Source organism: Salvelinus fontinalis, chromosome 13 (assembly GCF_029448725.1).
Source record: "Salvelinus fontinalis isolate EN_2023a chromosome 13, ASM2944872v1, whole genome shotgun sequence".
In the NCBI taxonomy this organism is placed as follows: domain Eukaryota; kingdom Metazoa; phylum Chordata; class Actinopteri; order Salmoniformes; family Salmonidae; genus Salvelinus; species Salvelinus fontinalis.
The window spans coordinates 25,161,323-25,174,776 of record NC_074677.1 but is presented as its reverse complement, the minus strand read 5'-3'; the positions used below and the strand labels follow the sequence as shown (position 1 = coordinate 25,174,776).

Sequence of the window (13,454 nt, the reverse complement as noted above, 5' to 3'; positions counted from 1 at the left end):
TAACACCCTTTTATCAATTTGTGTTTGAAGAGAGAGGTGATATACTTGATTTGACTTGTTATAAATGATTGGAAGAATGTTTAACTTGATAGTACTAATAGGTGATTTTGCAATTATCAGAGCTTCACATACATTTTTATCCATGGTTTCATCTAATGGTTTTAAATGTTTTTTTTTAAAGGAACATGTGAGGTTATTTATATTGAGAATCAAAATGTAGTTACTCTTATTTCATGTTTTGATTGACCACACAGTGCCTTCAGAAAGTATTCATACACCTTGACTTACATGTTTTCTCCCCCATCTACACACAATACCTCATAATGGCAAAGTGAAAACATGTTTCTAGAAATGTTAGCAAATTGATTGAAAATTAAATACAGAAGTATTCACACCCCTGAGTCATTCATGTTAGAATCACCTTTGGCAGCAATTGCAGCTGTGAGTGTTTCTGGGTAAGTCTCTAAGAGCTTTGCACACCTGGATGGTACAGTATTTGCACATAATTCTTCAAGCTCTGTCAAGTTGGTTGTTGATCATTGCTAGACAGCCATTTTCATGTCTTGCCATAGATTTACAAGCCGATTTAAGTCAAAACTGTAACTAGGCCACTCAGGAACATTCAATGTCATCTTTGTAAGCAACTCTAGTGTATATTTGGCCTTGTGCTTTAGGTAATTGTCCTTATAAAAGGTGCATTTGTCTCCCAGTGTTTGTTGGATAGCAGACTGAACCAGGTTTTCCTCCAGGATTTTGCCTGTACTTAGGTTTATTACGTTTCTTTTTATCCTAAAAAACTCCCTAGTCCTTGCCGATGACAAGTATTCATGCAGCCACCACCATGCTTGAAAATATATAGAGAGTGGTACTCAGTGATGTGTTGTGTTGGATTTGCCCCAAACATATCTGTATTCAGGACAAAAATTACAATTCATTTCTGTGCCACATTTTTTGCAGTTGCCTTATTGCAAACAGGATGCATTTTATTCTTTACAGGCTTCCTTCTTTTCACTCTGTTATTTAGGTTGGTATTGTGGAGTAACTACAATGTTGTTGATCCATCCTCAGTTTTCTCCTATCACAGTCATTAAACTCTCTAACTGTTTTAAAGTCACCATTTGCCTCATGGTGAAATCCTTAAACTGTTTCCTTCCTCTCCGACAACTGATTTAGGAAGGACGCCTGTATCTTTGTAGTGACTGAGTGTATTGATACACCCTCCAAAGTGTAATTAAGAACTGCACCATGCTCAAAGGGATATTCAATGTCTGCTTTTATTTTTATTTTTGCCCATCTACCAATAGGTGCGCTTCTTTGTGAGGCATTGGAAAACCTCCCTGGTCTTTGTGGTAGAATCTGTGTTTAAAATTCACTGCTCGAATGAGGGACCTTACAATTATCTGTATGTGTGGGGCACAGAGCGGAGGTACTCATTCAAAAATCATGTTAAACACTATTATTAGTATGACTTGTTAAGCATATTTTTACTCCTGAATGTATTTAGGCTTGCCATAACAAAGGGGTTGAATACTTATTGACTCAAAACATTCCAGCTTTTCATTTTTAATTTGTAAAAATATATATTTTTAACATAATTCCACTTTGACATTATAGGGTATTGTGTGTAGGCCAGTGACACACACTCTCAATGTAATCCATTTTAAATTCAGGCTGTAACACAACAAAATGTGGAACAAGTCAAGGGTTCTGAATACTTTCTGGAGAATACTTTCTGGAGAATACTTTCTGAAGAATACTTTCTGAAGAATACTCTCTGAAGAATACTCTCTGAAGAATACTTTCTGAATACTTTTTCACCTCAGGCAGTAACAGTGGTTGTAAAGCACTGGAACTAGCAATAGACAATTGCTATTTTGTATCGTTGTAGTGTTAGAAAGGGGCAAGGTCAACAAAGTAGGTCTTGAACAGTACTTTCACTGGCTGTCTGTACATTAGACAGACAGACAGACACATCCTGCCCAAAGCGTATGCACAACCTAGCCACAAACCTGAGACTATTACTGTGCTCAAAGGGGAGACTGAAAAACTCCTCATGATTCACCGCTGAAGCACTTTCTCTCCCTTGTTCTGAGGTCTGACAATAAAAATATTAGAATTGAGTAAGAATAATATATTTATCTTAAATGGTTGCTTTTTGTTAATGTGTTGTTATTTTTTATGCATGTAATGAAAGTAGAACATATTGTACACAATTTTAGAGCGAAAGACTGTCTTGCAGCCTGTGGGTTTCTCCAGCTCCTATGTGGTGATCTGTGGAATGTCAAAGTAGATGATCAACAAGGTTAATGTATTATATGAGCCGCACGTACACAGCCACCCATTATTCACTGCATACTCTATAAGCCACACATTCTGCATTGGTCAGTCATAGATTTGTTACTTACATAATTAGTTTGTTGACAATGGTCCAGAAATGGCGTGACAATTTTGCAACAATAAATATAGCATGGGAGATATTCAACCTATCTGGAGTGTCTCTGACTCAGTAGTGTGGCCATCGATACCTGGTTAAATAAAGGTGAAATAAAACATTTTTAAAAAATGGATCAATGGGATCAGATCTGCCCAGGCAGACTCTGGTTCTAGCTTTCTCCCATACCCCCTGCTCCCCTCCTCTTGGCCTCTCCTGCGTTCCAACTGGGAATCCTGGCCAGGCTAGTCATGGCTGTCTCTATCCCTCTGTGAGTCAGTCAACCATCCCATTCCCCACACCCTACCTCTGGAAAGGCCAGCAGCACAGTCACTGAGTGACACAGACCTCTCACCTCATCACACCTCCTCAGCCACTCATAGGCCCAGACCCGGGTGGTTGTTGGTGGGTTGTTGGGGGCTGTTTTATAGGACTACGTGCATGTGAGGTGACAGGAATAACAGAGTGCTATATATAATTGGTGCTCCTTGTTTCCTGGCAGTGGGCACCCCTGGGGGCAGACAGTGTGTTTAGCTGGCAGTCCCTCCCTGCAGACCCGTGCTGATAAGTCATTTCCAAAAAAGAAATGATCTCATCCCTTCTTCCCTCCCTCCCTTCATTGTTTAGTGCTCCCTCCTTTCTGTGAATTTGTCTGAGAGTATGTATGTGAAAGAGATTGTGTGTGTGTGTGTGTGTGTGTGTGTGTGTGTGTGTGTGTGGTGTTGTGTGTGTGTGTGTGTGTGTCTGCCACAGATAGTTGAGAGGGAAGCAGGCAGAGTTGTGATTAACACACTGGCTGGGTAGTACTAGGGGGATCTCCATCCAGGAGCGGGCTCCATGCCTTAGTGATGAAGTCATTGGGAAAGAGCCTGATTCAACGGGACCAGATCAGACTGACACACTGAGACATGGAGTCACACATACATTTTTTTTCACCGTATTTTTTCACCGTAACTCAACTAACTTTTTTTACACTCTTCACAAATCATTATCAGGGATTATTGCTTGCCTACATGAGCCATTATTACATGCAGGCATGTGCACATATAGAGTCCTAGGTGTGCTGGAGCACCTGCCCTTTTGATTGGTGTTGTTTTTCAAAGCACATTACAAATGTTTTCTTTCTTTTTTCTCTTGTAACTGTAAATGCAATGAATTGTCTATCAAAGGAGATAATCTTGAAAAAAAGTCCCCCGCGAGCACGGTGGTGCGTTGCTGCATGAAGTACCCACCGGCGCCGAGCGGAGAAATGAATATTGCCAGTAGAAGGTTACTTTGGAGTTGTTAGCGTTTGTTGTCTCATGGTCAGGCACAGGGGTGAAGGGGCCAACTGCAGTAAAGACTAGCTTGTTTTGACAGCATAGCCTAGCCAACTAGCTGATTCATCTAGTCTAGTAGTGGTTGTAGCAGAGATACTTAACCAACTCCCTTTCATCTCTGGTTCTCCCTGGCTTAGCCTACAATGTGTGATGAGTCAGTGTGTTTTTGTAGAAAATGAAGGCCTATGTAAAACACATCGTGGACAATTTGGCTATAAGAGCAGTAGAAAAGTAGGAGCACCTGCCCCGATGCCATTATTATTACCAGATAACAACAATTCTACAGTTTGTGTTACATCTTGAACAAAATGTACATTGAAATATTATAATTGTAAAATTAGATGGAAACCTTTTAGATGAGTGGTTTATTCATAGTTGTGACAAAGACTTTCAGGTTTCATTGTCTCAGGTCAGACAGACACAATGCCATTAACACCAAGACTGAGTTTCTGGCTGTATCTGGTTGTACTGGCAGAAGTGTTATGTTTGATGTGAACTTGGGCCCTGACGGTGTTGTGTTGAGTAACACTAACGGTTGCCTAAGCTCTTTGTTGTGATGTTGTAACCAGTTGGACCTGGCCAGGGGTTAGCTAGCTGTGCTCGCTGTCATGTGAGAATTGTTCTCTATCGCTGTCATGTCCTGCCCCTGGGTTGGGTGTGTGTGTGGGGGTATTTATGATTGTGCCACTAGTTTTCATGTGTGTATTGTGGCTGCTTGTGGTCATGTGTGTGTGAGAGAGAGAGAGAGAAAGTTGTGTGTGTGTGTGTGTGTGTGTGCGTGTGTGTGTGTGTGTGTGTGTGTGTGTGTGTGTGTGTGTGTGTGTGTGTGTGTGTGTGTGTGTGTGTGTGTGTGTGTGTGTGTGTGTGTGTGTGTGTGTGTGTGTGTGTGTGTGTGTGTGTGTGTGTGTGTGTGTGTGTGTGTGTGTGTCAGGCAGCTTCACCAGGGGCCAGGGGTCATAGGTTACCTCTGAATCATGTTCTGTAGAATTTGGTCTCAAGGAAATGAACGCACCAAAAAAAATGGGAATATAATATACGTGACAGAAGGAAATGATAGCTCATAAAAAAATGGCCCGTTGTTGACGGTCACAAATGAACTCTTTAATGTTTTGTCCACTATGTAGGAGGAGGATGTATTGGTGGTGGTTTTGTTAAGGAAGCAAATCTCCTTGTGAGATGTTAAGAACATGGCTCAGCACCTGAACATTCTACTCCTCCCTGGTTATTTATCAATAAGTAGATTTTTCCTCCTTGATGTGACTTGGCTGTGAGTGGGTAGGCAAATAGACCTTCACAGCCAGACAGGGAGCTCAAATCGCTGACGGGCTGAATGAAACCATGGTTAACTGATTTGGCCCTGCTCGTTTCTTACATATAAAAATGCATTAGGTACTAGTAATTTCTATTCTTCTAAGTATGGCCTAGGCCCTATCTCTTACCTGTCAGCATGTGGATGTCCACAGGTCTCCCCACTCAATCATGCTGGCAGGGCTTCAGTCACAGCCTCTCGTCTCCCCCATCTTTAGACAGAACACTGTCGATTTGACCGTTTGACCGTCAGCGTATGGAGTGTGTGTGTGTATGTCTGTCACTGTGTGTGCATGCATGTTTGCTTCAGTTGTTGTATGTTTCAGTGTGTGTGTCAGTGTGTGTGATGATACCTATACCTCCCATAGATCTGTCCGTTCTCAGTTCCCAACCCCTGACCTGAGATGTGAGCTCACAGGGTGAGGAGAAATGAGACTCATCATCTGCTTGATAAGGTCCTCCCTGCATGAATCTATATATCACTTCATTTAAATGTATCAATACAGGCTTCATAGAGTTAACAAGAGAGTTAGTACACCCAAATGTGGCACAGCAGCTGATCTAGTATATCAATGTAAAAAGTAAGTGTCCACTGATAGTTTGCTGCAAAAGTTATCTGTTAGGTCAGTGATGCATTACAAGTCTTAAAGTCCCCCTCTGTGCCCTACCTGGCATCATCAAATAGCTGCTGCTCCCATGTTATGTCCAGATAGTGTTTTTAGCGTGGGCTCTGTAGTCCAAACATACCACCTCTTCTGGTCAATGACGCCATATATTTGCCCTCAATGTTGCATATTGATTAAATCTAACCTTAAATCTAACAGAAACAACATTGATTTATTTATCTTAGCTCTCTATCTTAGCTTTTGATCGCATATAATTGGGCTTTATTATGCAGTTGTAGATTATTGTAGGACTTTATATGTAGCTTCAGTTTGAATCTTTTTGTCAGATGTAGTTATGTAGGCTCTGGTATATTGTGAGTCACTGAATGAAGACCTGTCTGATCTAGTACATGTTTGAGTTTTCTTAATTCAGTAATAGTTCAAATTATCTGAATAAATGTGGAGACAAAATGTATGCTATGTTTTGTGTTTGATGTTGATATATTTTTTTAACGGCACATTTGAATCGTTTTGTCTCCAGTCGGAAACATTGCAATGTTTTCTCTCCCGTTGGATTACATAATATTACTGCAATTTGGACTCCCTTGTTATGGTTTATTGAAAATTGAATTATCTCATTCAATGTGAAAAGAATTAGAATTTAGAATTTAGAATTAAATGTAGCATTTGTTCAACAATAGTTAAATCAATAGCATCTTTTCACCAACATGCAAAAACAAACTGATTTTAGAAATTGGTGAATATTTCATACACTGATGTGTAAAAATATATTTTATAGGGATTTTATAGAAAAAAACATTTTCAGAAAAGTATTATTTTGCAAAAGTTCCAGATACTGTATCACAAAATCATAAAGATAGAGTCCTGAAGTACTAAAATCATGTTTTTGACCATTGGTTTTAGAGTTTTCTAAAGTTAGAAGGCAGTCAAGAAATAGACTACTATTGATTGTAGAATTTGTGGTTGATTTTATATTTTGCTTATGTTAATTTCCTTAGTTATTTGTATTAGATTCATGCTTTTAATAGATTTAGGATTATAGAGTAAATGCATGACGTGATTCAAATCTATCATTTAAATGTGTGATATGTTTTTGTTCTGTTGCTGATACTTATGTCTGCTTATTGTTCATTACGAGAGACATTTTATTTTGAAATCAAGTGGCGTTATTTTAGCTAGAATCTATATGGATCAATTGTAACTGATTACGGGAACTAGATAAGCCATATTCCTCTTTAATAGAGAAATCCTCTTTTTATATTTGATTGTTAGGCTAATTCTAAAAGTGTCAATTTGGTTTTCTAGGTTTTTCTTGTTTGCATTGAATTATAATTATTCTCCACCCACCCACCCTATAACACCCACACTGTTGCTCTATAGTATATATCTTTATGTTCTAGTATTGTAAACCACATGATTTCAACAAACATGGTGGTTACAAGGTTTGTTCATTAGCTGTTAAGCAAATAGCAGGAATGTATTGTTTACTGAATAGCACTATTTTATTAGACTTTTACTGAAATACGGCTACTACCACGTTCTCCCTCTTATGATTAAAGAGCCAGCAAACTCAGGGTGTGGTTACAAAAATAATTTAAGAGAAAACATTTCATTTAAAAACCCACAGAGAGTAAATGTACTACAATAATGACCACAATTTTTCATTTTTTTAATCACAGATATTTGAATGCATACCTTCATAAATTCTATATTTTCCAGATTCCACATACTCACATTGTCTGAATGTAACATTTACAATTCCCCTTGAACAAAAATACATTACAATCACTGTCTGGGCCTCTTACAAAAATACAGCACAATATATGGTTTTAAAGATACTTACAGGTATATAGTACAACACAAGTCCAGAAGGTTCGGTCTGTAGAATGTTCTAGAAAGTTTGTGATAGTTCCAAAAGCTCAAAACAAGCAGTTTTATGTACATAAAGACACACAGATACAGCCCTGAGGTATTAAAACATATTTGTGACTGTTAGTTTTGAGTTTGTGTCAACTTGTTAAGTTTTGGTGTCAGGCTCATGACTCAGTGTTGCTCATCGTACAGGACATGAATTGAGCCCGCCATTTCTCAAACCCTGACTTGCTCTCTTTGTTCTTGTCAGTTTGTGTTTCAGTCAGTCGGAAATTGAATATCTGATCTGATTTTGAATTAATTTATTTGTCTTAGAGTTAAGTTATTACCAGAATTGTTGTACTATTTAGCATTTAGGAAGCGGTTTGGTTTATATGTGTGTAAAAAGTGCTGTAGAATGTGTTGGATGAAGGGTGGAGGGGATGAATCTTTAATCCACTCATCTTCCTCTGGATCTTCTTTTGTGCATTCTCTATTGGGTCAGATGAGCATGATCCATCTCTAGGATTTTCTTTGTCACTTAGTCTTTTTGTTCTGTCCATTCATGACAAGGATATCTGTAACTCTGTGTTTGGTTAATGATTAAAATAAACTTAACTGTTGTAAACTCATGCAAATGAAAATGCTTGCTGTGACAACAGGCTGAGATAACTCTTGTTTTCTCACACAATGAGAGGGAAGATTGTGTGTGTGTGTGTGTGTGTGTGTGTGTGTGTGTGTGTGTGTGTGTGTGTGTGTGTGTGTGTGTGTGTGTGTGTGTGTGTGTGTGTGTGTGTGTGTGTGTGTGTGTGTGTGTGTGTGTGTGTGTGTGTGTGTGTGTGTGTGTGTGTGTGTGTGTGTGTGTGAGAGAGAGAGAGAGAACACGCACACGTGTGTGTTCAGTGTGTGGGAAGTAAGTAAATGAAAGAGTTTGAAAGAGAAACGTATCGGTCCTATGATGTCAACAGCCTTTGTGAACATATGGTTTGCACTTTGAGTTGTGTCTTGGAACATGCCATCCCCACACCACCGTTACAGATGTATCATTTTCACCTTTAGAATCAGGAGTTGGAATGCTTTTAACAATGTTGGTAATGGGTTATAATTGACAAAGTTGTGCCACTAAAGAGTGTTAGGTCTTTAGTATGTATTTGTTTAGTGATTAATCACTAACTCCTGACTAGGGATGGGCCATTCTCTGTTCCAGAGCATTCTCTCTCTCTCTCTCTCTCTCTCTCTCTCTCTCTGCCGCTCTCTCTCTCTCTCTCTCTCTCTCTCTCTCTCTCTCTCTGCCGCTCTCTCTCTCTGCCGCTCTCTCTCTCTGCCACTCTCTGTCTGTTCCTCTTCCTTTCTTCTGTGTGTGTGTGCGTGAGTGTGCGCGTGCGTGTGTGTATGTGTGAGAGAGAGAGAGAGGTGGGGGGTGGTAGTGTGCTTGTAGTTGGTGGCTGAATCTTGTAAAGGGTTTTCCTAATATGGGCTGTCTTACAGCAGCCTCCTCATCCTATGGTTGGTAGAGGGCAGGGCCTTCCCCCTCTCTCAGCCAGTGATGACACAGGCACGACTCACTTCCTCATTAATTGGCTGAAACCAGTTCTTACAGGAACCGCTGGTGATAAATGTGAGAGTTCTGAGAAGTCATTCATTTCTCCTCGCTCGCTGCAGCAGAGAGGAGAGGAGCACTGCAGGGGAGTTGAACGGGTTTGCGGATGTGTGCGTGTATGTGTGCCAGAGTGTGTGTGTGGTTGCCAGAGCCGGAGTATGTGTGTGTGTGTGTATGTGTCTGTGGACTTAGAGGACAAGCCAACTTTTTCCCCTTTTCTTTTTATTCTCTCTCTTTTTGTTCTAAAACAAGCTGAAGTGTTAGAATATGTAGCTCTCAGTACATCCTGTACTTTTTCACTGTTTCTTTTTTTTTGGTCTGTTCTGAATTCCTGTCTGTGGGGATGAGCTGTTTGAATGCACAGTCTCTCTCGCTCTCTGTGTGGAAGAGGGAAGCAGGGAGAGAGGAAGGGAGCAGGAAGGCAGGACAGCATGTCTCCCTTTGTTGCTGCCCTTGGCTTGGTGGTGAGTAACAATGATGTGACGTGTTCTGTGTTCCCCTCCTCCCTCCCCTCTGTCTCTCTCCTTGCCTCCATCCCACCCACCCTCCCTCCTTCCCTCCCCTTCTTTTTCCCTCTATCTGTTGGCTGTGTGGCAGTGCTGTCCCAGTGCTGGGCTCCTCTCTACAGAAGCCCTTTAGGGAGTACTTGCAGGCCCAGAGAGCCAAGATGCACCACCACGCGGGAGAGGGGACCTCAGCCGTAAGTACCTCATCCAGGGGCCCATCCTCTACTATACTCTACTGCCGTCCTCTATTCACTACCTCCCTCATGGAGAGGCCCTCTCTCTAAAGAATGTTTCCCTCACTTTCTTTCTATCATTCTCTTAGGCTCCCTCCACTTTTCTTTCTTTATCTTCTCTCTATCTCGCTCTCTCTTTTTTGTCTCCCTCTTTCAGTAATTTACTTTTTTTATTATTCACTTTCCTTTCAATCTCATTTTCTTCTCACTTTTTCACTTTTATTTTATATTTTCTTTTCTCAGATTTGTAATCCTCCCATCTCTCCCTGAGTCTTTCTATTACAGTAGTGGGATGAATATATATAGTGGAGATGATACTGTAGTCCAGCAGTAGCAATGTAATAGTACTGTACCTCTCAGGGCCTCTGGGCAGCGTTTAGAGTGACAGGGAGAGGGTTCATTGGGTGCATGGTGGGCTGGGCAGGCTGAGGGGAGAGTAGGAGGGGGCTGGGGCTAAGGGAGAGGGGGCCAGTGTAGGGTCTGGCTATAGCACTATTAGCAGTGTAGCACGATTAGCACTTAACAGTGTTAGCAGTAGGTGTGCTGAGTCATGCTTAGTCTGAGTTGATGTGAGTGTTCAGTCACTCCACCTTGTCACAGAGTGCCCCGCCTGAACCCACTGCTAGTGATGACTGGAGGGCGGGCGGGGCCCCCCTGCCTTGCCATTGACAATCCAATAAAAAAAAGCTGTCTGGAACAAAAAGAGCCAGTTGTAGCTCGAGCCGTATCTCTTTGAAAGCTTTTTAAAAATGTCTCTCCCTCTCTTTTTCTATTTCTTTCTCTCTCTGTATCCCTCTCCCACTCCTTCTCTCTCTCTTTCTCTCTCCCACTCCCTCTCTCTCAAAATTATTCATTGCAAACCTTTTTCTTTTTTCCCCCCTCATCCGATGTGCGAGCTAGTAAGAAAGAGAGAGAAAAGGACTTTGAGTTGCACAACGAGAGATTAAGGCTGTTTCTAGAACAATGTTCCTTTTTTCTTGTAACTTGAACCTCCTGCAGTTACAGGAGAAAAGCGAGGCAATTTAACTTTGGGGAAACGGAGGCTGCCAGTTGGGGTCACCGGGGGCAAGGGAGGAGGTTTGACGGGTTTGCTTTTTACTACTACTGATCTCTCTCTGTCCTGCACATGGATGTGGGAGCAGATCTCATCCCACTCAGATAGAACATAGGTTGTAGTTTAGCATCAGAGACTGTAGATGCTAGGGACTACGTGGGGAAGGCTGACTCCAGAGTGACCAGGGTCTCGCCCTTCTGTTCCGTTTCTTGCAGGATGAAAACTGGCTGTCGTGGGGCTTTGAGAAGGTGATCGTGGTCATGGTTTGTTTCTTTGTCTGCTCCATCGTCAACTCCATGGCCCAGAGCTATGCCAAGCGCCAGCATCAGCAGAAGTACTCTGAGGGGAAAACCAAGTGAAGGCAACACTGAGAAGCGAGAAGAGCAGCTAGCCTAGCACACATTCTGGGCTCTCGGTCAAAAAACCCTCAGCACAAACTTGCTGTATCCTCCTCTTTTTTCTCTGTCTCCAATAATCTCCAATGAGACACAAACCGCCATAATCCGAAGTATGGGCGTCCATGTTATCGATCGATGGATATCCATCCGTATGAAGTAATCGTTTTCTTTGTTTCTGTAGTGATACTGAAGGTTATCCGTTTACATGGAACTTGGACTTAATTTATTTGCTTTCCAGGATTTTTTGATAGAGATGATGGCCCATAGTTTTTTGCTTACTCAGTGGTTGTTCACTATAAGGTAGGTGCTTGGCCATGTGGTGTGGTGTTGTATGGATAGGACATCCATTTCATTGAGCAGCTCTACAGTGACTGTGTGTGGGTGGGTCAGCAGCTACTGGCACTGATTCTCCTCTGCGAGGCCTTAAGTACTCTTTGGTCCAGCTTCCACGACTAGAACTGATAGTCTTATCATAGAGCCTGTTTATTTAAATTATTATGTTTGGCTTGGATCGGTTTTATTTTACTTAAATGATTTGGTGAGTGCACTGTAATGCAGGGACTGATGTTATATATTATTTAAGTTGTGTAAGGCCTAATCTGTTTTTTCCCAGTTCATTTTTTAGGATTTGTGTTTTTTTTGTGGGGTTTTTTCAACTGAAATGGGATAGACAAGGAATGTACATGGACTGCACATCTTGTAAATATAGCTATGATAATATATGATTTTCATAACTTCACTTCTACAAGTCTGATGTAGATAGATCTGAATCAATCAAAACAGGGAGTTAAATCACTTGATTTTTATCTGTACCTATACTAGTATTGATGTCATTTCTATGCTGTAAAATTCCACAGAGTGAGCACCTTTGGATCAGACTTCATAAATCGTCCATGAATCATTCTGCTGGTCCCTTTGTCTAGAGTTATTTTCTACTTCCAATAAGAGAGCACATGAGTCAGACCTGGGGCTGCTCAACCAACCAGACACACTGATGGATTGAATCAGATCTGTGTTTGTGCCACTTCTGTAACTCTCTTCCTTATAGAGCCTTTCATTCGGATCACAAGTCGTGTTTGGTGGTATCTGTTTACTTTATATGATCTTTTAGGGGTTGTGCCTGGTTTGAAGCTTGTGGTAAGTGATTCCTTTGTCTTCAGTGCCTGGCTGTGGAGGGAGTTTCAGACAGTGTGTGTGTTAATGCAGCAGACTCCTCTGCACTCTTTCAACTCCCATGTAAAGCTTGAACGCTCCGCAAGCTCATGTTCACAATTCCTCTGGGAGGAAGGGCATCACTTAAAATGATGTTATGTCATCAATATGTTACTTTTTTCTGTCTTATGCTTGTTGGATAACGTCAGCTGACTTGTGATCCAAGATTCCTATTTTTCGTAATTGCTTGTGAATTATTTGTGTATTTTTTTTGAACTGTTGCCCTGGTATGTTGGTTTGGGAGCTCCGGGCAGACAGGCAGGAAAGGGGGGGGAGCGAGCGGAGAGAAAAAGAGAGCGAGTGCAGTGAAAAGGGTCTGTGGCGTTACCTCCAGTGAACCCTCCTATGAACTCGCTGCACTGCCCCAGTGACGGAGCCAGGAGACGAATCAGTCGAGTAGATTCAAAACAGAGAGGCACTGTTGAACGCACAGAGCCTCAGCCTCCCTCCAGTCTGCTGCAGCTCTGATAATCACCCCATTCAAATACAGCCTCTCTCTCTCAGGGTAAGTAATGGAAGGAATTCTTTCCTCCTCTTTCCTCATATTACGTGTGTGTTTGTGTCTCAGGCATGTCCGTCACTCTCTCGGCCTGTCAGATAGCTTATCAGACTGGTGTTGGCTGTTACATTGCAAGGCGACAACAGTCTGTAGGCTGTCTGACATTTCGGGCTCTTTCATCTGACCAGCATCCTGTTTTCTCTTTGTCCGTCTGTGGTTGTTGTCATTGTTGAAGCATCGGTTCCCATTTTGAGCTGTGTGGTCTGATGTTATTGTTCCTTTGTTGCAAAATATTTTAGACATAAGTTGTATTCTTAAGAAGTATTCTTTGTTGACTTCTTTTAAAGTGGTTATATATGTATATCTGTTTGTAAATTAAAATGTATTGCCGTTAATTTGTCCGATCGGTGTGTGTGT

The 13,454-nt window shown here is 41.4% G+C and overlaps 1 protein-coding gene across 2 annotated transcripts in view; it reads left to right on the top strand.

Moving 5' to 3' along the window:
* LOC129868298 (vacuole membrane protein 1-like) overlaps positions 1-12,228 on the top strand; it is a 111,961-nt gene extending 99,733 nt beyond the window's left edge. For both annotated transcript variants that reach the window (XM_055942147.1, XM_055942148.1), the window contains exons 11-12: positions 9,733-9,835; positions 11,144-12,228. In XM_055942147.1, coding sequence (XP_055798122.1) covers positions 9,733-9,835; positions 11,144-11,287 — 247 coding nt within the window. In that variant the 3' untranslated portion in view covers positions 11,288-12,228. The remainder of the gene's footprint in view (positions 1-9,732; positions 9,836-11,143) is intronic.
* Positions 12,229-13,454: the final 1,226 nt, after the last annotated feature.